This window comes from Nelumbo lutea, chromosome 2 (genome assembly GCF_056320005.1).
Source record: "Nelumbo lutea isolate HS-2025 chromosome 2, American lotus-T2T, whole genome shotgun sequence".
Classification (NCBI taxonomy): domain Eukaryota; kingdom Viridiplantae; phylum Streptophyta; class Magnoliopsida; order Proteales; family Nelumbonaceae; genus Nelumbo; species Nelumbo lutea.
Genome location: NC_142685.1, coordinates 4,766,817 through 4,789,441, shown reverse-complemented (window position 1 = coordinate 4,789,441; position 22,625 = coordinate 4,766,817). Strand labels below are relative to the sequence as shown.

Genomic DNA, 22,625 nt, shown 5'->3' with positions numbered 1-22,625 from the left:
GGAGATTGTGTACGGATAACTCTGGTCTGTGGGTTAGAATCCTAAAGGCAAAATATTATAACAACTCTCATTTTCCCCATGCAAAATGTTCAAGGCTGGAGGAGTATCCTTGTCGGAAGGAAAATCCTGCAGAAGCCATCTATAGAAAGTCAGCAGTGGTTTAGATGTAAAAGTCTGGCATGACCCTTGGATTCCAGGCTTAGAAGGGGTGGTCCTACACCTAAGATCTCATCCCAGGTAGTAATAGTAGAGCTTATGGATCAAGGATTGACCTGTCGCCCAGTCCTTGGAATAATAAACTGTGTTGGGTTGGAAGCAAAAATGGGAAATTCTCAGTCAGATTTGCCTATTTCATTGCACAGAAAATGCAAGAGAGAGAATTCCTGGAGTTTCCCAGTCCAACACTTGATAAAAGCTACTGGAACTATTTGTGGCATGGTTTTAAAAACTGGACCGGAAAACCGTTTACTCCAAAACTGGATATTTGCAAAAAAACATTGATTTAGTCAGTAAATCGCTGACTCAGGCAGTTGAACCATTCAACGGTATTGATCCTATTTTATTTTATTTTATTTTATTTTTTTTATCAGAATGGGCCGATCGTTCGACCCGGGAACTGAAACCCTGACTGGTTCGTTCTTCGAATCGGTTTTAAAAACCTTAATTTGTGGCACCTACCAATTAAACCAAAGATAAAACATTTATTATGGAGATGTAGTGTAAATGCAATAGCTGTTGAAAAAAGAAAAAAAGTGGTTTTGGTTTAATCTGAAATCTGTGACAGGTGTGGAAAAAGAACCTCAAACAATCTTGCATTCTCTCTTATTATGTAACAAGGCTAGATGTATCTGGCTTTAGAACCTGGTTTCTTTGCTGGGGAGAGAAATTTTGACGGATACGGCAAATATAACTCTGGCTTTGTGGGGAATCTGGAAAGATGGAAATAAGTTTTGTTTTGAAAATGAAGATGTAAGCCCTTTTATTGTTATTAATGCTATTTACAGGTCAATATTGGAGAGATCTTTTCACTAGCAGCAGAAATTTAAAGTCTCTTACAATCCTAACCCCAAGAATGTTGCAACTGCTAAAAGCCTCCACAGCAGGGGATTCTAAATTTCAACTCTGATGGGAGTTTTTTGTCAAGTTCTAAAGCATCTTTTGGTTTTGTTTTGCGGGACCATATGGTTTTTTCTGGGCGACTGGTTTTGGATCAGTAAAAGCTTCTTCTCCTTTGTTAGCAGAAGCCAAAGCTCTTTGGAAGGAGGTTAGGTTTGCTGATCAGCTGGAAATCTCCGAAGCTCTTTTTGAATCTGATTGTGCCAACTTAGTGCAGTCTGCCAATGCTCCTGAGGTAGATGTTCTGCCAGAAATTCTCTTCTACTGTCAAAATATAAGAGAAGTTGTAAGAAGACTCTTCAGGTTTCACTTCTGTTCAAGGAAAGCAAATGATGCTGCTCATGCTGCAGCGAAGTTTGGCTTGAAATCTAGTTTTCAGTCAAATATTTCTCTTTCTTTTGGTCTTTCTGATGTTTAAGTTGGACTTTGTAGGCTGTAGTTAGTTTTCTGTTCTGTTCTTTTTATTTCCCTCATTTGTTTCTTTCGTTTAATGAATACTTTTTTTTTTGTTTACCAAAAAAAATATCCTTTTTAAATGTATGCTGCTAATAAAATTAGGAATTCTGAATAATGCATAGTTCAAAATTTTGACATGTATATCTACTTTTAGACCCGACGAAACACCAAATATTAGGAATTTCCAAATTAGGAACATATGTCACACGTTTAAACAATAAGCTCTCACCACCTTTGAGAATGGTTATTAGTGTTGCTAAAAAAATATTGTATTATGTCAAGGAATACTGAAATACAGCCCCTGTGGAGGAAAGGTGAGTGATTTAACTTTAGGAAGTATTGGCCTTATTGATTTTCTTTTCTTTTGGATGAATGCATCAAATAATTTGACATCATAATGCTTCGCACGCTTCTAAGGTTTATTTGCTACTTATCCATTGAGGTTGTCAACCTTACCTTCATCAAATAATTCAAACACCATGCCGACAGGAAAAGAAAAATACGATTTTATTTTTGCTTTCAGACAGCGAGACATACAAATCATAATTTCGAATTGCTGATATAAACCTGGTTTCTTAAGACCCAGGCACATAATGCCCTCGACTAGGTTGCAAAAAGCTTTATGGCTGGATGTTTCTGTGTAATCGGTTGAGGGCCATCTGGACTTTACAAACCCCAAAAAAGAAAATCTAAAGTCCTAAATAGATCTGACCTCCGGAAGGGTGAGCCGTAGGCAAATAATGTTATAGAACGCAAAGTTGAATCATCATCAATCGTGAAACAGTCGATTAAAAAATCAGTAATGACTGTAGGCAACAGTATGAAAAATGCTTGTTCCTACAAGAAACTGTGTAACCAAACAAGGCAAGATTACAGCAACGAAGGCAGGTTAGATGCAAACCCTTGTTATTCAAGGACGACAAGATATGAATAATAAAGAAAAAAAAAGCATGTTTCCGTATGTATTAAATAACCTGAGGATGCCGTGTGATGAGTCAAGTAAAAATGGAAATGCAGCTTGAGCAGACCAAACCCATTAGCCATGCCCCAATCAAGAATGAAACTGCCATACGTTGTGAGTGAAGCAACATTGTTCCCTAGAATTCCAAACAACTGACAATGAGCAAGCCCAAACTTGTGCCTATGACAAAATATTCAAACATAAATGTGGTCAAACAAATGGTAGTCTGCATAAAACCGAGATTAAAAGGGGCAAAAATTTTGAAGTTTCTATCCTTAATTGATTGCCAAAGGTTATGGTTATCTCAATCTTCATTAGAACCCACTCTACACCTTGATGGCATACTTTCTCATTGGAAAATACCTCTCCCTCTTCTGTTCACGTTCTGTCTTCAAAGATGCCTGCATATAGATGGACATTTAGATATTAGGAATGTGAGCCACAAGGATATGGGGCTAAGCTATTACAATAAAATAAAAAGAAAAGATTGTTAAAGCCAAACTAAGGAACCATTTAGAGAATCATTGCAATGAAATTGAACATCTTTTAGTCAAAGCCCACAGAAAAAAAGAGCCAGCAGATGATTCAAGAACCCCCTATAAGACCACCACAAGGACCTAAGAAATTACCTCAAGTATGTAGCAGACAAATTACCATATTATCGGGCTTCATTTCCAACAAAAGCACTTTTTCTTTTCTTTTTTTTTTATCTTCTTTGTTTGGGGAGGGGATTTAGATAATGGACAGAAAGAAGGAAATGGACTTTCTCTCAAATATGATTATTATATGAAGTATAGACCTGTTCATGGGCCCGGGCTGGGCCGGCCCCCGGATGGGCTTGAACACACAAATGAGCCCACGGGCTTGACCTCGGGCCAAAAAGCCCGGCCTGCAATAAATTCGAGTCGGGCTCAGGATTTGCCAAAATAGCCTGGCCCGACCTATAGACTAAACCCTAATATCCTAAGTAACCCTTCTCACTCATCTCGTTCCACAGTTTCTGATAGCTGAACTGCCCAATGCCGAACCTCTCTTCTCTTCACATCCTCCTCACGCTCTCAAGCAGCTATAGGACCGGCGAACATTCACCGGCGCAACAACTCCGGCAGACTGGCGGTGAGTCTTCTCTCTCTCTCTCTCTCTCTCTCTCTCTCTCTCGTCCCTCTTCTCACTTCTTCTCTTTCAAATCTCAGACACCGGCGAGGCGGCAAACACAGGCACCAGTGGCGACAGTGGCGAGTCCTCTCTCTCTCTCTTAGACACAAATTGGCTCCTCTTTTCACTGTCAAAATCGCATCTAACTGCGAACTGAGCACCGGCCGGTGAATCCTCTCTCTTTCTCTCTCTCACGGACGTGAACTCAGCACCGACGAAGACAGTCACTGGCGGTGAGTTCTTTCTTCTGTTAGGTCGGGCTTCGGGCTTTTTATTAGAGTCGGGCTCGGGCTTGGGCCTACCAAAATCATGTTTATGAAGAGTAAAAGCCCGGCCCGGCCCATGAACAGGTCTAATGAAGTACAAATACAGAAAACTTAGACCACCAAAGAACCAGCTAACCATCAACAGTTTGGAGACAAGATCACTAGATAAAAGAAGCAAAACACTAACAGAATATTGGTAAAATTGCAGTAATCATCATTGTTCTTCAGTATACAAACAAACGAAAAACATGAAGGATTCATAGACAGATGCACTTAGGAGTTGGGGCCCTTTCATTAGAGAATAAGCATGAATCATTGTTAAGAGATCAGAGGTAATTGTCATTTGAAACATATATATTGAAAGCATCATGCCACCATTAGAAATGCTAGTAGTTCACACCCATATAAATCAACGTTACCAGAAATCTTCAGTACCTTTGTAACCTAAGGAGTAGGTTAGAATTGGGAACCCTATCCCCCAACCTAACATGAACAAATCCCATTCAAGCATAGTCAATGGAAATCACAGGTTACCAAAAAAATGTTAGTTGGACCAACAATGCAATGTCAAAATGCCCAACCAGGAACTACTACAGTAATAAGAGATTTGAGGATTTAACAGGGTGATCTAAGCAAAATTGTTGATCCCGTAATATTCAGCATTGAAAATCTTAGAGACATTTCTTTTCCAACTATACATTACAAAACATCCGAATTGCTGGAACTCAAATGCAGAATCCCAGTACTCTCGTACCAGCTTCTAGGACACTGGATTAAAGTCATTAAACAAAATCCAACATTTTACAAATTTCGGAAGAAAAAGGGGAAGAGGGCAAAGTGATACCTAAGATCCATAAGTTCTTATTCCATAGCATCGTGCCCATATGGCCATATGTCAACATGAACAATGACATTCAATTATCTTATTACTTCTATTCAGTCATCACCATTAATAATTCAGTGCAATGTCTAGACAAAATTTAAGACGTTTCAATATGACATGTAACCATTTATCCTTCTAAAAAAGCCAAATAAGAAATGTTTAGCAATTCAACTCAAGAAATTAAGTTAAGAATAAAGGGATGGACAGAAAAACCAAAGCATCAAAGAGCACCTGGTAGGCTGTTAGGCGTTTTCTTATGGCTCTGGTTTTCTTTGGACGAAGATCAAGCGGCACGAACTTCTTCTTCTTGTAGGCTTCTCTCAGAGCCGCTTTTTGTTTCTGAGAAATCACCGTCAAAACCCGTGCAATTGACAACCTTACTACCTTTCTGTATCCAAACAACAACCGAAACTGTAAGATGGCATAAAAAGGCACCAACCAATCTAAGACACCACAATAACATCAAAACTATATGTTCTAAAAATACAGAGATTTTTTACATCTTGGATAGCTTGTTTGGTGCTCCTCCAGTGACCTTAGCTACTCGAAGCAGCGCTAACTCTGCTTTCAGATCGTTTAACTGGTTCAAGAGCTCGGCCTTCGGCTTTCCTCTGAGCTCATGAACCTTGACCCTCGCTGGAAAACGTAAGAGCAAGAGATAACAAAAGCAGGCCAAAACACATCAATCGAGCATGAGAGATACGGAAGAAATAAAGAAAAACGATGGATCAGAGAATGTTTCTGTTCTACTTAGTTCTTACCCATGGCTGTGAGAGCCGCCTGCTATCTTCCCTCCTCCGTAGGTCTTCTGAAACCCTAAAGACGGAAAGGAGTTGAAGTTAGGAGTCAGGCGAAGTTTTTATTGCTCGTCCAAAATCCGAAGCCCGGCACCAATCCCCTGTCCTTGCACGGTTACATTTCACGTGCGAATTTGGTAATGGGCTGGATATGTCTCGCTCATCTACCTATGGGCTTACGGTATGTGCGACTATGGCCCATCACAAGAGGGATAGAATCTACCTATGGGCTTACGGTATGTGCGACTATGGCCCATCACAAGAGGGATAGAATCTACCGGGCACAACAGAATAAGCACGTTTAATGAATATTTTATAGATATTCTGAAAAGTGGGTTTTAATTTTTTTCAAGGGTAAATTTGGGTATTTCAAGGGACAGATGCCAAAAAAGTTTTTAAGTGATAATTGAACGTGTTTACAACGTTATGCCTCATCCTAAGAGGAAAAAATATCGATTCCTAGAAACTGGATCATAATAACAGTATCCCTTTTGATTTTTTTGTATATCCAATGAAGACAATTCTTTGCCTTTGGGTTAAGCTTCCAGTAGTGAACTGCCTAGTGACGAGCTGCTCGGTGGCGAGCTGCTCGGTGGCGAACTGCCTGGTGGCGGACTGCCTGCTAGGCAGCCGATGACTTAGAGAATGCTAGAGCTCCCTGGTGCGGCGCAATCCGACTGCCCTCAGCATGAGGTGGTCTTCTTTCCTTTGTAGGTTGCAGGAGATGAGGGACCTGCGAGAACTTCATCTTTTCCTCCTCTTTGTAGGCGGCGGGAGCTGAAGGACCTGCGAGAACTGAATCAGAGGTCCCGGGGGTATTTTCCTGGTGGGGGCTCTCCGACGCTTAAGTTAGCACTCTTATTGTAGAGAGGTTTGAAGATAATATGAGAGAGCTAGAGAGCAGGGGTTACTTCCCTTTTTTCCTCCCCCTCCCCTTTGGGGGGTGAGGTCTTTATATACCAAAGTCCTCGCGGGTTAGGTGGGTGAAAAGCCTCCAAACGGTAAGACTCGTCGCATCCTGTCAGAATCGGGGTACGGTGGTGAACTCCTCGAGGTCGTCAGGCTGGCGTTTGTGTTAGGTGGCCAGGTCGGTGCCTGGGCCGGGTTGTCAGAGGGGTGCCTGCGTTAGTCGACGGGTCAATGTCTAGGCCAGGTCGTCAGGTCGGCGCCTGTGTCAGTCAGCGGGTCAGTGTTAAGACCAGGTCGTCAAGCTGGCGCCTGTGTCAGTCAGTGGGTCAGTGTCTAGGCCAGGTTTGTCGGTGGGCGCCTTGGCCGGATCATGCGCTAGGCTGGTCCAGGTCGGCCAGGTCGCGCAGGCCGCACGCTGCACGCAGCTCGCGCAGGCCACGCAGGTCGTGCGTGCCGTGCGCAGTGCGCAGGTCGCGTGTGCCGCGCGCGGTGCGCAGGTCGCGTGTGTCGCGCGCAGGTCGCGCAGGCGCGTGTCAGGCCGCGCACAGGTCGCGCCAGGCCGGCCAGACTGGTGCTCGGGTGGGTCACCAACTTTGTAAGTTTGTTGGCTGGGTGTTTTCTTAGTTGTCACGAGGTGCCATGTGTCACAATTTCACTAGAGGGCCAAATCTACCCTCATCAATAGCCCCCCACTCCCGAGCTGATAGTAACTCAGTGAAGGGAGTAGATTTCTTTTGGCCCGTAAGTCGATGAGCTAGTAAGTGCTGATCCAATTACTAGTGTGGCCCGTAGGCTTTGGGAGCGACTCGTAGTCTACTCTTCTTTGACTTTTGCCCGTGCTGGAGAGGCGACCGGGTCTTTAGTGGTAATGTGGACCGTAGGCTTTGGGAGTGACCAGTGGTCTACTCTTTTCTAACTTTGCCCATGCCGGAGAGGTGACCGGGTCTTAAGTAGTAATGTGGCCCGTAGGCTTGGCCTGCATCAGCTTCGTAATGCCGGTCACCTACTCCTACAAGAAGCTACTAGGGGCTCGACCTTCGGGGGCAGCACTACTAACTTTAGGTTGCCAGTTCACATGGGAGCCTTGGAAGGCTCGACCAGTAAGGGCGCCTATGTAGTCAGTTGGCCGCCCACTCCCGCATAAGCCACGAAGAGCTCATCTTTGTAGGGGGGACCTTGCGGAGAGGACTGATGTGGCATTATCTGAATTGAAAGTAAGGTTGGTAGAGCTACTTAGTCCGTTAGCTCCCTACACTGTCTCTGAGTTCATAAAAAATGTAAACTATAAAGCGATAGCTTCAATTTGTAAAAAGTGAGGACTTAGTTTTGGCAAGATGAGAACTTAGCTTTTTGTAGCGTGTTCCCACATACGGCGCCAATTGATGTAACCATTTTCGGCCACGTACCAATGTTTTGTGATGTAAAATTTTTTGGCTAAGTACCTCGTTATTTGACCCGGTGGTGGCGTGCCTTAGTGATGAGCTACTTGGTAGTGAACTGCCTACTGGCGAACTGCTCGGTGGAGAACTGCTTGGGGGTGAACTGCCTGGTGGCGAACTGCCCGGTGGTGAATTGCCTGGTGGCAAACTGCCTGGTGGTGAGCTGCCTGGTGGCGAACTGCTTGGTGGCGAACTGCCCAGTGGCGAGCTTCTCGGTGGCAAACTGCCTGGTGGTGAACTGCCTGGTGGCGGACTGCTTGCTAGGCGGCCGATGACTTAGAGAATGTTGGAGCTCCCTGGTGCAGCGCAATCCGACTGCCCTCAGCATGAGGTGGTATTCTTTCCTTTGTAGGCTGCGGGAGATGAGGGACCTGCGAGAACTTCATTTTTTCCTCCTCTTTGTAGGCGGCGGGAGCTGAAGGACATGCGAGAACTAAATCAGAGGTCCCTGGGGTATTTTCCCGGTGGGGGCTCTCCGACGCTTAAGTTAGCACTCTTATTGTAAAGAGCTTTGAAGATAATATGAGAGAGCTAGAGAGCAGGGGTTACTTCCCTTTTTTCCTCCCCCTCCCCTTTGGGGGGTGAGGTCTTTATATACTGGAGTCCTCGCGGGTTAGGTGGGTGAAAAGCCTCCAAACGGTAAGACTCGTCGCATCCTGTCAGAACCGGGGTACGGTGGTGAACTCCTCGAGGTCGTCAGGCTGGCGTTTGTGTCAGGCGGCCAGGTCGGCGCCTGGGCCGGGTTGTCAGAGGGGTGCCTACGTCAGTCGGCGGGTCAATGTCTAGGCCAGGTCGTCAGGTCGGCGCCTGTGTCAGTCGGTGGGTCAGTGTCTAGGCCAGGTTTGTCGGTGGGCGCCTTGGTCGGATCATGCGCTAGGCTGGTCCAGGTCGGCCAGGTCGCGCAGGCCGCACGCCGCACGCAGCTCGCGCAGGCCATGCGCAGTTCGCGCAGGCCGCGCGCGCGCCGCGCAGGTCGCGCCAGGCCGGCCAGACTGGTGCCCGGGTGGGTCACCAACTTTGTAAGTTTGTTGGTTGGGTGCTTTCCTAGTTGTCACGAGGTGCCACGTGTCATAATTTCACTAGAGGGCCAAATATGCCCTCATCAGATGTGATCATCATGCTCCTTGCAATCTCAACAATATGTGTTTGTTCTTCCTTTCTACAACACCATTCTACTATGGACTATAGGAACAATTGCTATGATGGACAACACCATATTCTAACAGATATGAAGCAAGGTGTTTTTCAAAATATTCCTTGGCATTGTCTAATCTGAATACTTTTATTCGTGTTCCAAACTATGTTAGCACTATCTGATGAAATTGCCTTATTAAGGATGGTACCTCATCTCGGGATCTCATCAAATAAACCCAAGCCACAAATAAGAGATAATATCGATAACCACTCATAGAAGGAACATGATAAGGTCCCTACACATTAGAATGAATAACATGAAAAGAAGAAGAACACCTTTTATTATTATCTTTAAAAGAATGTCTACAATGCTTTCCAAGTTGACAACCTTCACACTCTAGACTTGATAAACTAACAGACTCAAATAGCTTTTTAAACAAAAGACTCCAAGAAAAAAAGGCAAATAACCAAAGTGATTATGCCAAGCATAATCTGACCCATAGACCTTGACTCACTATCCCTGTTGACATGATGACTCTGATGAGGAGGAAGCACATCCAGGAGGTAGATTCCATTCACTTTACGACCACTCCCAATCATCATCTTTGAATCCAGATCCTACAAGATACAATGACAAGGAGAAAAAATTATTGAACTAATGATGGGTGATTTGGCCCGACCTAGTAAGTAAAGGACACGTGGACGTGACCTGCCAATAGGATGATAACTCAACAAGGAGAGCCTTGTCAGCAGTTTGGGAGCCCGGGTGTTCAAGCACCTCGGCACCAAAGCCATTTTGGCATCCGAGTACCGAAGTGACATGTAATCGACTCTAGAAGCTTCTCATCGGACTCCAAATCTCCCGGGATCACGCCGTGTAATGACAGGCCTTATCCTCTCCCTGCCCGTATTGGACGGTAATGATAGACTTCATTGACTGGTACACTATTCTCCTTCTAAGGCATAACAGATCCCATCTACATGGGTCGAAGATCCCAGAGCTGTTTCGTGAGACCCACCGCTGCTCAACTATATAAGGGCATCAACCCCCAAGACCCAGGTACGCACGATTAAGTGCATTCTAGCTCTCCTATTTCTCAAACTCTCAACTCGTATATTACTATTACTGACTTAAGCATCAGAGTGACCCCATCGGGTTAGCTACCTTGGGTTCTCTAATTCCTCCTTTTTTGCAATTCAAGCGACCTACTTGGCAACAAGCGTTCGAGTTGACCTACAGTTAGGAGCATCCAGATCGCGCACCATCATGAACAGTTCAGGTTCTTAATCAAACTACTAATAGATAACAAATTAGTGCTCAGTTTGGGAACATGAAGGACAGAGGGAAGGAAAATGGAATCACTAATCTTGATAGACCCCTTCTCAACAATGGGAACATGAGATCCATTAGCTGTGGAGACCCTGTCTTTGCTAGAACAGAGCTGGTAAGAGGAAAAAATAGTGGAGCTATGGATCATGTGTTCTGAGGCTCCAGAATCTATAATTCAAAGATGTCCCTCCTTACCTAAAGTAGAAACATAATTTGCAATGGCATGTGAACTACTTGTGCGAGCAAAGTAGAATGAACTCCACCAGAACCACCTGTACCTTGCTTTTCGTCTATTGCTGAACTAGAACTAGTTGTATCCCACTGGTTCAGGAACTGCCCATACCTTTCAAGTTCGGCCCTTACTACAGCAGCTGCAATAGACTCCAGAGCAGCTGTAATAGGAGGGGCCGGAATGTCACCAATGACTGCCATGTGAGCATTTCCCTTCTTATTTTTGAGTCTATTCAGCATAAGATGTGGATGAAGCTTCCAACAAGTATCTCTTGTGTGTTTAGGCTTCTTATAATGGTCACAGATCAAATCTTTTTTGTTTTCCTTCTTGATTTCACTACCACCCCAGTCTCCACCTTGTTTAGGTCTTACAGTGCTAAGCATGGTTAACTGATTAAACCAAGAAATTTTCATCATCACATTTCTCTTGCTCTCCTCCCCTAACACAAAGGCATATGCTTGGGAGAGGGTAACACTATCCCTGGAAAGAATGTGTTGCCTTGCAATATTATAATGGGGATTAAGGCCAACAAGAAATTCAAACACCCTATACTTCTCTAGGTGTTTCTGGTAGGCAGCTGCATCCTTAGTAGTTTCCCAAGCAAATGTCTCTAAATGGTCAATCTCCTACCACAGGGTTTTAAGGGTTGAAAAGTAAACTGCAATAGGTCTATCTCCCTGCTTTATAGTAATAATCTGATTTCTCAATTGACAAGTCCTTGCAACATTCTCCTTTTGTGAATAGGTTTTTGCAACCCCATCCCATATTTCCTTAACTGTATTTGCTCATAAAAAGTTTTTACTTATATGAGGCAACATGGAATTACACAACAAAGTCATCACTATATAGTTCTCCTATACCCACTGAGAGCTGTTAGTTTTGGGTTTCACTTCTTCACCAATGATGTACCCTAACTTTCCACGAGCACCAATGGCCATCTTTGTAGATTGTGACCATTCTAAGTAATTCAAACCATCCAACTTAATTGTAGTAATGGGTTGCAGCCTCGAAAAGGTCTTCAACACCTCCTCTCACTGGTCTCATTTCACTCCCGGGCTTGTTTTCAACTCTATGACCATCCATATTTCTCAAAAGGTGCAAAGAAAATTAATATAATATGCAAGAAGATCAAATGAAACACTTTTGGAACTAACAACACCTTTTTGGTGCCTTAGATGGTCCTCCCACAAAAGATTCATTTTCTACAGGACAGGAGAAGAGAGAGAAGAGGCAACCACTCTCTCCAAAAACCTCCAAATCAGATAGGACTTGAACCTCCCCCTACAGAAAACTCCAAGGAACCCTAAAAAATTAGGGCACCACTTCCTAGGTCTAAAATGAAGAGTCCGGCATAAACAGGATTCTCCCCCTTTCTCTAGTTTTTCCTGATTTTGATGAGAAACCCTAGATTAGTTATAAGGCAAAACATATTCACCAAAAAATCCAAAAACTGGACTTACCTGAGATCTTTGATCAACCTCTTAAATCACCATGCAATCAGCTGATCTAGGGCTACGCGAGAAAACAACTCCAGGAACCTCCGGCCTTGCTATGATACTAAGTAGAAATCACTGTTTGTAAATCAGGATGAATTCCTTGTGAAGAAAAAGAAGAAGAAGATGAAGAGTTTCAGCAGTAGAGAAGAAAAGAGAGAAAAGAAAGAGTGGGATGTTAACCATAATTGAATTAGTTTTGACCGCCAACCCCTCATTATATTTTATACTTAACTTAAAAGAATGAAAGATTACAAGAATGCCCTTAATAGGGCGACTACTAAAGCAACTGAACAGTCACAACTTAAAAAAACATAAGCTAATGGGCCTAAAGCCCAACAACTTCCTAACTTAACAACTTAAAATAAGAACAAAACATCTAAGCCTAATAACTATAAATTGGCCCAACTCAACATGAACTGATCACAAGAAAGTGTTTGTTTCCTCACGTAGGCCCTAATCCTCAAATTCAACCTGTTGTTTTTCAACAATGATAAGGTCTAATTTGTTTGTTTTTTTTTTTTTAAGTTATTTTATCTAGGTAACAAGTGTTTCCTGGAAATATTTACCTGGCATTTATCAGTGTTTTTTTTTTTATTTTCACTTAAAATTATCATAAAAATATCATTATCATGGTTTTCAAAACCGGATTGGACCAGACGGTTGGATCAGAAAAACCGGGAACCAATTAGGTGACTGGTTTTGTTTTACCCCAGAACTGTTATTTCACCAAAAACTGTTGATTTGGTTAGCAAACCGTTAACCGAGGCAATCAAATCATTCGAACCATCCAATGGTTTTGGTCGTTTTTTTTATTTTTTAATTTTTTATTAGAAACAGATCATCTATTAAGTTCAAACTATCGGATCGTTCGACCTAGGAACCAAACCCCTAACCGACTCATTGTCCAGTTCGGTTTTAAAAACCTTGGTCATTTTTTAAGGAGAATCTTGTCCCATCAAACATTAACAATTTTCCGTGCCAAAATGAAAGTTAGGTGGCACTTGATAAATCTAAAAATTCAGATCTGAAAAATTAAAAATATATTAAATGTGTCTGAAATATGAAAAGAGGCATAGATGTTTTTCTAGTTTTTAGAAGATCTGAATCCATAAGTTTGTTTGTGTTGGATCAACCCTTTAGCATATGAAATTTACTGATTTTACTATTTTACCCCTAAAACATATTATTTGGAAATGTTGAATTCAATTTACATTATCTCATAAAAAATAATTTTCAACCTCAAAATAATATTGAAACAATACAAATAAAAAATAAAAAATTAATTATTACTAATTAATAAATTAAATGATTAAAATTAAAAAATAATTAATGGCTATAAAAATATTAAAATAATTAATCCTCAATGTCTGATTTGAATAAATTGCCACATTTGAAGCCCACATCCACTGTGGTAAGGTAGTATGAAGGTGTGGTGGATCACTCTCAGATTCTATGTCCAGTAGTGAGCTGTAAATAGATTCATCTTCCTCACTTCCTATGGAAAAGATACTCCCTCTAACTGGAAGCAATGGCGTCACAGCATCCAGTTTTAACCTGCGGGCATGTTTCCTCAAGATCTCATTTGCAGCAACAGAAAAAGCATAAACAATATAGACCGAGACGAAGGCAACTGCTCCACCAACACTCACTTTACCAATTTGAACCCTCTTCTCTGATAAAGCATCTCTATCAATTTGAACCCTCTTCTCTGCAACACAAAGCAAGACAGTCCCAACAACAACACAAGTGACTAAAACAGCTCCACCCAGAACACTATTGAGACCCACTTCACCTGTATCCGTGTCCACAAAAGCGGCAATGCTAGCAAACACATCAGGAGCTCCATTTCCAAGAGGGAGTAGAGAAACACCAGCAACCGTTGGGGGAAGCTTCAAGAGACTTGAAAGCTTCTCCAAGGAACATCAAATGTAGTCAGCTGCAGTATTACCCAACATATAGAATAAAGCAAGAAGCCATGTGCCCAAGACGGAATACCCCAAGATCCTAAAGTTTTGACAGTCGTAGTAGAAGAACACAATGTAATTAAAGAATCCATCTGATGCGCACTGCGATTGAGACTGCATACACTTTGGACCATTGTTGGACTTCGCGGGGGAGAGAGAGAGAGAGACAGCGGCAGTGGCGGTGGTGGGAAGACATGGGAGGGGGAGAGAGAGAGCCGCCGCTGCAAGTTGTTGCGGCGGTGGTCAGAATACAGGGCAAAGAGAGAGAGAGAGTGTGTGGCGGCGGTGGCTGGAAGACAAGGCGAAGAGAGAGAGAGAGGTCAGATGTTTTGGTTTTCTGGATTTGGGGTTATCAGAGGTAATTCATGTCATTTCCAAAATATTGTAAAGATATTTTGGACTATACACCAGCTCTGAAATGCGTCTGAATACATTAAGAGCCAGACCAAATTCTATTATTTTCATATCTGAAAATAAGATTCAGACCAATTTTAAGAGGTAAAACCAAACAATGGGTGACGTTTGAAAAATAGCATTTTCAGATTCAGACCTCTGAAAAGTACAATCCAACTACACCTTATTTATTCAATTTAAAAGTTACTTATCCAATTTAAAGAATGTATTACTTATTTAGATATAAAAGCAGCTCAAGAATCATTATTGTGTGTAGGATCATGATACCGAAACATGAATGCGTGTTTCTTTCCTTTTTTTATGAGATTCACCAACCTAACCACCCCAATTACTCCTAAATGGATGGCCCCTAAGTCACAACCATGGTGATGATATTAGGAATAATGAGAAAATACCGTATTATACAAAAATCAAAATGATTATAATATAAAGGCCTTGAGAACGTCTTTTTCACAAAAAAAAAAAGGCGTTGAGAAGGATGAAAAGTTGGACGGGTCCATAATTGATGGATTTTAGGGTCCGCTTGGTTTGGAGCTGGAATTAGAATCGAAGTTAGAATTGAAATTTTTCGAAATTGGAATAAGAATGGTCTATTCCCGTAATCTGTTTGGTTCAGACAAAAATGGTAATGAAAATTGAAATCAGCATGGTGGAATTTCATTCCCAAGAGAGGGGGTAAGGAATGGTCATTCTCTCAAATGGAATGGTTGGAATGGTAATATCCCATTCCTGCAAACCAAACAGGGCCTGTCCTGGAAGTATATATTTCAACTTTTTTTTTAATGTGGATGACAAGCCCACCATTCCTTCTTACTATCTTGAAAATTTTTGAATATTGAATGAGGTATTTTTAAAGCTTGCTTAATATCTGTTGTAAAAATAATAAAAAAGAAGGTAGAATGGCATACACTTTCCAAACCCGAATTACAGAAGAGTTGTGGAACTGTTGTTCAGAACCGAGAATTGCAGTGAATAGGATGGCTGAGTCGTGTCACTGGGTTACTCTTCTTAAAATCGTATTTGCCTCCTAAAGTGCAACCGAATCAATGCAAATCGGTCACCAAGATAAAACAACCCATAGGCTATTGGTAGGCGTGCACTTACTTACCAGACCTCCGCAAACCACCAAAGAAATGCTCAAGGAAGACGAATGACAAAGAAGATAAAAACTATGTTGTGTGTGTTATGGCGTGGTTATTGGGTTGACCAACACTCTATTTATAGAGTGCTTTCAATCACTTGAAGACATAAAAGATGTCTATACACCCGTGCCACACCATGACACACCATGGCCAGACTTGGCCCGGCGCAGTGCATGCATGTCTGAAAAGTAAGGATGAAACTTGGGTGGGCCCAACCCGAGCCCGAACTGACCTAGTTCGAAAATTTACACAGGTTGGACTTGGATTTTCAGTCCTTGGGCTAGGCTCAGGCCCAAGAAATCGAGCTTTTTAATTTTTTGGGTCAAGCCCAAGCTTAGCCCTTAGGTAGCTCGGACCCGGCCCAACTATACACATGTATATATATGTTAATTTTGCATATATATTTATGTATATGTACGTACATATTTGAATATATATACATTTGTATATATAATTATCTACTTATATATATATTTTGCATACATATGCACAAGTATATGTATGCATATTTGCATAAATGCATATATGTGAATAATTTTAAAGTGGGTTCATTGGCCAACCTAAGCCTGGCCTGAGTGTATCAAATTACAGTATGGGCTGGGGTTAGGTTGGGAAAATCGGGCTTGACCTTGGGCTCGATTTACGCTCGGGCTTAAGTCCAAGTTTTAGGGTCGGGCCTAGGTTGAAAAGCACCCCTAACCCCCCACCCCCACCCCCACCCCTCCACATTATTAAAATTAATGTGTGCCTTTATTATGTGGCATATTTGGAAAAATAGAAGTTAATTAACTTTCAACAATAAAGAGGACCCTCCGGCAATTAGTTATGGATAAAGACTTGAGGGCCTTTCTTGAATATGAGGGGATATCTTAAAAATCAAAGTCCATCAAAGAGTTAAGAAGTTGGAAGCCATCTTTTGGGCCCCTCCAAATCATGGAGAATTTAAAATTAATTTTGATGCTTCTTGTCACACGAATGGTGCGTGTTCTGTTGCGGCCATCACAAGGAACCAATGAGGCAAGATTTTGGACTTCAAAAGCTACTTCTTAGGCACTTCCATGATAAACTCTGTTGAATGTGAGTGTGGGTGGCTTCGGAGTATTACAATTTGGAAGCCAACTTTTACAACCACTCGATCATCATTGAAGGTGATTCGAACATTACCATTCATTGTCTTAAGAGATTGTCCTCTCCTCCTTGAACTCTTAGTAATATCATTTTAGATTGATTACAGATGAAGAACAGGTTGGAGCGTGGTATTGTTTACAAGCATGTATACAAAAAGGCAAATCAAACTACTGACTGGATTGCAAAGCCTGTTTGATCGATTTGATTTACTCCGGTTTGTGTAGCACTTCTTATTTCTTATTGTTCATTAAAAATTTGAGCAAAGGCCTTAAAAACAAGCTGAGATATTATCTCTTTTATCATTCTCTCTAACACAGATTCAGATTGATTATTATGGTGATTCGGTGAATCACAAAGTCAATTACAAAATTTCCACAAAAAAAAAAGTCAATTACAAAATTAAATCCCTAAATCAAAATTCTTCGTTTGCAAAAGGGTACTTAGACTTTAGAACTACCCAAGTATTACACGCCAATGTCCTTGTCTCGTATTTAACTTTGAAAGGGATGACGTAACTATTGCTGGATGGAACTCAAAGAATCAATTAAACACGTGTCCCAAAGTCAAGATTAAGGGTATGGTAACGGCTGAAGTACTTAACTCAATGGTTTTAAACTACAATAATTAACCCAATTTCAATTTCAACCATTAAAGAGTTCACAAGATTCTCAATGCCTTATTGACCGAAAGAACGTAATTAAATGGTGATGTAAAAATATCTAATCGATCTGTGGACCTTGACACGTGGCATCAATAGGATGCATTTTGGTTGTCCATCATCAACTATTATCAATTGTCACTACCAGTTCTCAACATTTCCTCTTCTCCGACTATCTCGGATTCGGATTGAGGTAAAGACAGAGACTTAAGTTCTAAGTTTCCTCTTTAACTTGGTTTGACCCCTCGGCTAATTTGACCATTTGAGTTTTCATCCTTGTCATAACCCCCGAGACTTCTGACGTATTCTTTGTCTCAACAAGTTGGAACCGTCACCCCCAGATACCATAAATTATATTGTTGCCCTTAGTTTTGTATTTAACAGCAACAATTGTCACCAACTGTGGGAACGTATTCAAAACTTTCCCCTAAGAAAAACAAATTTGAACTAATCAGCTAGTGTCTCTGAAATGGCCAACAAGCAAGACATCATTCCTAATATTCAAAACTTAGTCACGATTGACTAGTTTGAGCTAGTCCTGAATCGATTGGACAGCTTGGCCCAATGATTGGACAATATAGGGCACCTGACAGGAGGCCACCTACGAGGTGGCTGCCCCGTTGGAAGCCATGGACAACACAGCAGGCAATCCGCCCATACCATGCTATGCCAGTGCTTAGGTGGCCTGGATGGGGCCGACCTCGGTGAATCCGATAACAGAAGTCGATGGGCTAGCAAGCCTCATTCTAAGACACCTCGGCTTCCCAACCGAGGGGGAAACCCTGTGGAGTCCCACACTAAGCACAAGAACCACGACTGTCAACACCGTCACGTAGCCGAGACGATGGCGGCTGCTCGGGCCACTACAGTCCCCCCAGGGGCATGAAACTGGCACCGTGCCTCTCCCCTGCCAGTTTTTTACCTCCATGACCTCCTCAATGGTCGCCGCACCCGCAAGGCTTAGGACGTGCCAATGTTCGAGCACTCTAGGAATAGGGCTGGCCCATCCTACGTGAGAGAGAACTAGGACCACTTCAAAGTGATAATGCCATACATCGACCAATGCCTTAGAGATATTCAAGTGCATATTTGCGCCATTTAGGATCAGCTTTGGCAAGTAAAGGAGGGTCGAGGTGACGCCTTTGCCAGTTGCCATGCCTCATTCAGTTGGATGGAGGCTTTTGTGGATTCCATCATCTCCGAGCCCTTTCCGTTGAATTTCAAGGCCCTGATGCTAGAGATCTACGATGGAAGTATAGACCCCAAAGACCACTTGGAAAGCTTCTGGGCCCTCATGCTCCTACACGGATACTCTAACGCATTCATGTGTCGAGCCTTCCTAGCCACATTCAAGGGAGTAGTATGCCGATGGCTCTCGATATTGCCTCCACACTCCATCGACTCTTGGGACCAATTTGCGAACCTCTTTCTAGGTTACTTTGTGAGCAACTGATGGTGTCAAAAAATTGTTATCTCCCGGATGTCCATCAAATAGAAGTGCGGGGAGAGACTTCGGGCATATATGAAGAGGTTCAACAAGAAAGAACTCAAGGTCAAGTACCTCAACCCCTCGATTTCCATGCATACGGGCATCAATGGCCTCCGGCCTAGACCCCTCAGTTTGTCCATTTCCAAGACTCTGCCCAAGACTAAAGTCGAGTTCTTGAAGAAGGTCCGAAAGTACATCGTTGCTAAGGAGGCCAAAGCTAATAAATGCCTTCAAGATCCGAAAGCAAGGCCCGATGATAAGAAGAAGAAGGAAAGGGACAGCTGTTGGCCCCTTCCTTCAACAAATATGTGCCACTAAACTCCTCCCAAATGCACATAATGGTGCAAGTAGGGAAGGAGAAATTCATGAAGTGGCTAGCCAAGTTGAAGAGGAACCCGAGAAGGGGAAACTCCAAGAAGTACTACAAGTACCACCGCGGCACCGACCATGACACCAAGGACTGTTACGAGCTCAAGTCCCTCATCTACCACAAGCACTTAAAAGATTATGTTGAGGGTGACACCCCGACGTCATCCTCGCAAAAACTACAACCCGAGACCCATACCCATCGTCCTCTGGCTGGAGTCATTGAAGTCATAGATGGGGGCTCGGCCTCGGGGGGAGCATCCGTCTCATCTCAAAATGCATACACCCTACAGTATAACATTCAGGGCCAAGCACCAAAGAGGCCAAGGCCAGAGGACCTCATATCCTTCTTAGATGATGACCTACAGGGGGTTTCTATGCCCCACGATGACGCGTTGGTGGTGTTAACGATCATCGCCAACTACATGGTGAAAAGGATCCTCATAGACAATGGCTCCTCAGTCGATATCATGTTCTATGAGATATTTGAGAAGATGCAGTTGACATCAGACCAATTGCAGCCCATTGACGTGCCACTCGTTGGGTTTTTGGAGCAGTTGTCAGGCCAAAGAGAAAGATAACCTTATCGGTCACTACAAGGACTGAACCTTGGCACGACACTCAGATGATTGAATTCTTGGTTGTGAAGATAGGCTCACCTTACAACGCCATCATAGGGAGGCCGACCTTCACACGCTCAAGGCAATCATCTTATCTTACCACATCACCATGGAGTTCCCCACAAAACATCGTGTAGGGAAGTTAGGGGAAACCACCACGCTGCTAAACAATGCTATGTTGTAGTTCTAAAAGAAAAGAACAAGGAAACCCTACCATTAGAGGGCTCGACCTTAGGGAAGAACCACCTAGCCAAGGCCAATCGACCGAGGACCTCATCTCGGTTCCCCTAGACGAGGCCGAGGCCGAGCCCGAGAAAACAATACAAGTCGGGGCTCGCCTCCCTCAGGACACACTTTCCAAATTGGTAAGCTTCTTTAAAGACAATACCGATGTGCTTGCTTGGTTCGCCACTGATATGCTAGGAATTGACCTCTTGATCATTACTCGTAGGTTGATCGTGGACCCGATTTGTAGGCTGGTTCGACAAAAGAAGAGGAACTTTGCACCGAAGTGTTGGAAATCCATCGGAGAGGAGGTGGACAAGATACTCGGTGCTGACTTCATAAGAGAGATTTCAACAAGGCCTGTCCAAAAGACAATTTTCCTTTGCCGAGGATTGATTACCTCGTTGATGCCACCACAGGGTATGAACTACTATGCTTCACGGACACCTTATCTGGATACAACCATATAAAAATGCACCTTGACAACGAAGAGAAGACCTCATTCATCACTGATCACGACACCTATTAATACAAGGTGATGCCTTTTGGACTGAAGAACACCAGGGCTATTTACCAAAGACTGGTGAACATGATTTTCAAAGAGTAGACGGGGAGGAACATTGAGGCCTACACCGATGACATGGTTGTGAAGAGTCTCTGGGCTAGCCAGCACACTTTGGACCTCAACGAGACATTTGGGGTATTGAGATAATACAACATGAAGTTGAACCCCACTAAGTGCACCTTTGGGGTCACATCGGGAAAATTCCTAGGGTTTGTAGTCACCCAACGAGGCAGAGAGGACCATCTTGAGAAAATACAAGCCATACTAAACATGGAGCCCCCTTGGTTAATTAAAGAAACCTAGAGGCTCATGGGCCTAGTCTAAGCCCTCAACCCATTTTGACTTTCATCCAACATGACCATCGGAGTCTTTGCCCCTAGGATAACCCCATGGCCTCTGACGTCTTCTTTGTCTCAACAAGTTGGACCCATTAGCCTCGAATACTAGAAATTACATTGTTGCCCCCGGCTCCGTAATTGGCAGCAACAAATGGGATTGAGAGGATCAGGAAATCCTTCCAACTCGTGATCACATAGCCAAGGTCCGATCTTGGAGTGATCATTGTGGTTCATTTTGACTCTGGATCTCTTAGCCACAAGAACTTTATTGATACCTAAACAAAATACTACCTCTAAGCATTGGGAACATCTCTCCATGCATAATATCATATAAGAGTATGAGATGTTCTCTATGTGTGGCTGCAATCTCATGCAGATAGGTGTGGTAAAGTGGTCATGGGTAAGAGATCCGGACTCATTCATTTCATTTGGTCAAGCGTTGTATGGCTTAATGATCACAAAGTATATGTATATTAATTGGCCACTTCAAAATTCAAACTCCATCGGCCACCAATACGATGCCCAAATTCAACATTATATAACATAATAATAGCTAGCCAACACCATAAAATTGACATCCCGCCCATCGATCGATTCGATTTAAACCTCCTACTTGGATAGAGGGTCCTAAGTTCTAATCAAAACCAACATTTTTTTCTAGTTTTATTTATAAATAGCGGGAACCTGTGAAATGCATGAGAGAATCTTAAAGATTGAATAATTTTATTTACCATTAATTAGTTGATAAATTAATAATCAAAATTTCCTGTTAATTAACTAAAACTATTCAAAGTTATTGTTAATATTTAAAATTTTAATAATTGTAATTTTCATTTAATGTTGATTTATAGAAAATAATCATTGTTAATTTAATATGGACAAATATTTTTTAATAAAATTAAATTTATAAATCATTTGTAATAATTTTAATAATTGTTATTACTATCATTATTTTTAAATGAAATTTTGAGTGACTTTAAATAAATGAAAATAATTACAAAAGCTAATATTTTTATTAATTTCACTAGTAATTAACAATTATATAGGAATGACAATGGGATGGGGCACCCCATCCCTGTCCCCAATGTTGGGTGGGTTTAGGGCAAGGCACCCACTCCCCATCAACCCAATATTCAATTTAATAACCAAAATGATCAAAATCATATATTCAGTATCAACCACACGTTAAATTTCTAAAAGTACACAATTGCCTTTAATTTTCAAAAATTTAATTTTATGAAAATTTTAAAAAAATTATTACATTTGTGTAACTTTGAAAATGTATTTAATTTTTTTTAAATCGTTATTAAATAATTTATTTTATTTTTAAATGGTTTACTTACAAAATTATACTAATTTATCTTATATTTTCTAATATAAACTAATCAATAATTTCCTTTTTCCAATATTATACTAATTTATGTTAATTATTTGTTCAAATTATAATTTTCCCTTTCTCATACTCATTTATCTTTAACAATTTTCATTAACTTATAATGAAAATTACATATTTTTCAATACGTTACCAAAATCTATCAAATG

General features: G+C 41.9%; 2 protein-coding genes across 8 annotated transcripts; one reads left to right on the top strand and one right to left on the bottom strand.

The window, feature by feature from the left end:
* Window positions 1–948: 948 nt before the first annotated feature.
* On the bottom strand, window positions 949–5,729 carry LOC148868208 (large ribosomal subunit protein uL29-like). 7 transcript variants are annotated; one of them, XM_088973467.1, is made up of 6 exons: window positions 5,599–5,729; window positions 5,338–5,473; window positions 5,069–5,225; window positions 2,879–2,934; window positions 2,547–2,713; window positions 949–1,380 (listed from the first exon to the last, which is right to left on the bottom strand). In XM_088973467.1, exons 1-6 carry the CDS (start codon window positions 5,600–5,602, stop codon window positions 1,325–1,327), a joined length of 576 nt encoding a protein of 191 aa, XP_088829593.1. In that variant the 5' UTR covers window positions 5,603–5,729; the 3' UTR covers window positions 949–1,324. The 7 variants fall into 7 exon arrangements, with proteins under 7 accessions (XP_088829593.1, XP_088829597.1, XP_088829592.1 ...); XM_088973471.1 differs by having other exon boundaries at window positions 2,897–2,934; window positions 5,599–5,720; XM_088973466.1 differs by lacking the exon at window positions 949–1,380 and adding an exon at window positions 2,331–2,419 and having other exon boundaries at window positions 5,599–5,720.
* A 13,578-nt stretch (window positions 5,730–19,307) lies between these two features.
* Window positions 19,308–19,916, top strand: LOC148868207 (uncharacterized). Its single transcript, XM_088968448.1, has one exon. It carries the CDS (start codon window positions 19,308–19,310, stop codon window positions 19,914–19,916), a length of 609 nt encoding a protein of 202 aa, XP_088824574.1.
* Window positions 19,917–22,625: the final 2,709 nt, after the last annotated feature.

Bases quoted from the DNA above. Each gene is read 5' to 3' on its own strand.
- LOC148868208 (XM_088973465.1), bottom strand. The intron at 5,226-5,337 runs GTAAAAAATCTC...GTTTGGATACAG, and splicing joins CCAAACAAGCTATCCAAGAT to AAAGGTAGTAAGGTTGTCAA. The intron at 2,935-5,068 runs GTGCTCTTTGAT...ATCTATATGCAG, and splicing joins AACGCCTAACAGCCTACCAG to GCATCTTTGAAGACAGAACG.
- LOC148868207 (XM_088968448.1), top strand. From the start codon at position 19,308: ATGGTGCAAGTAGGGAAGGAGAAATTCATGAAGTGGCTAGCCAAGTTG.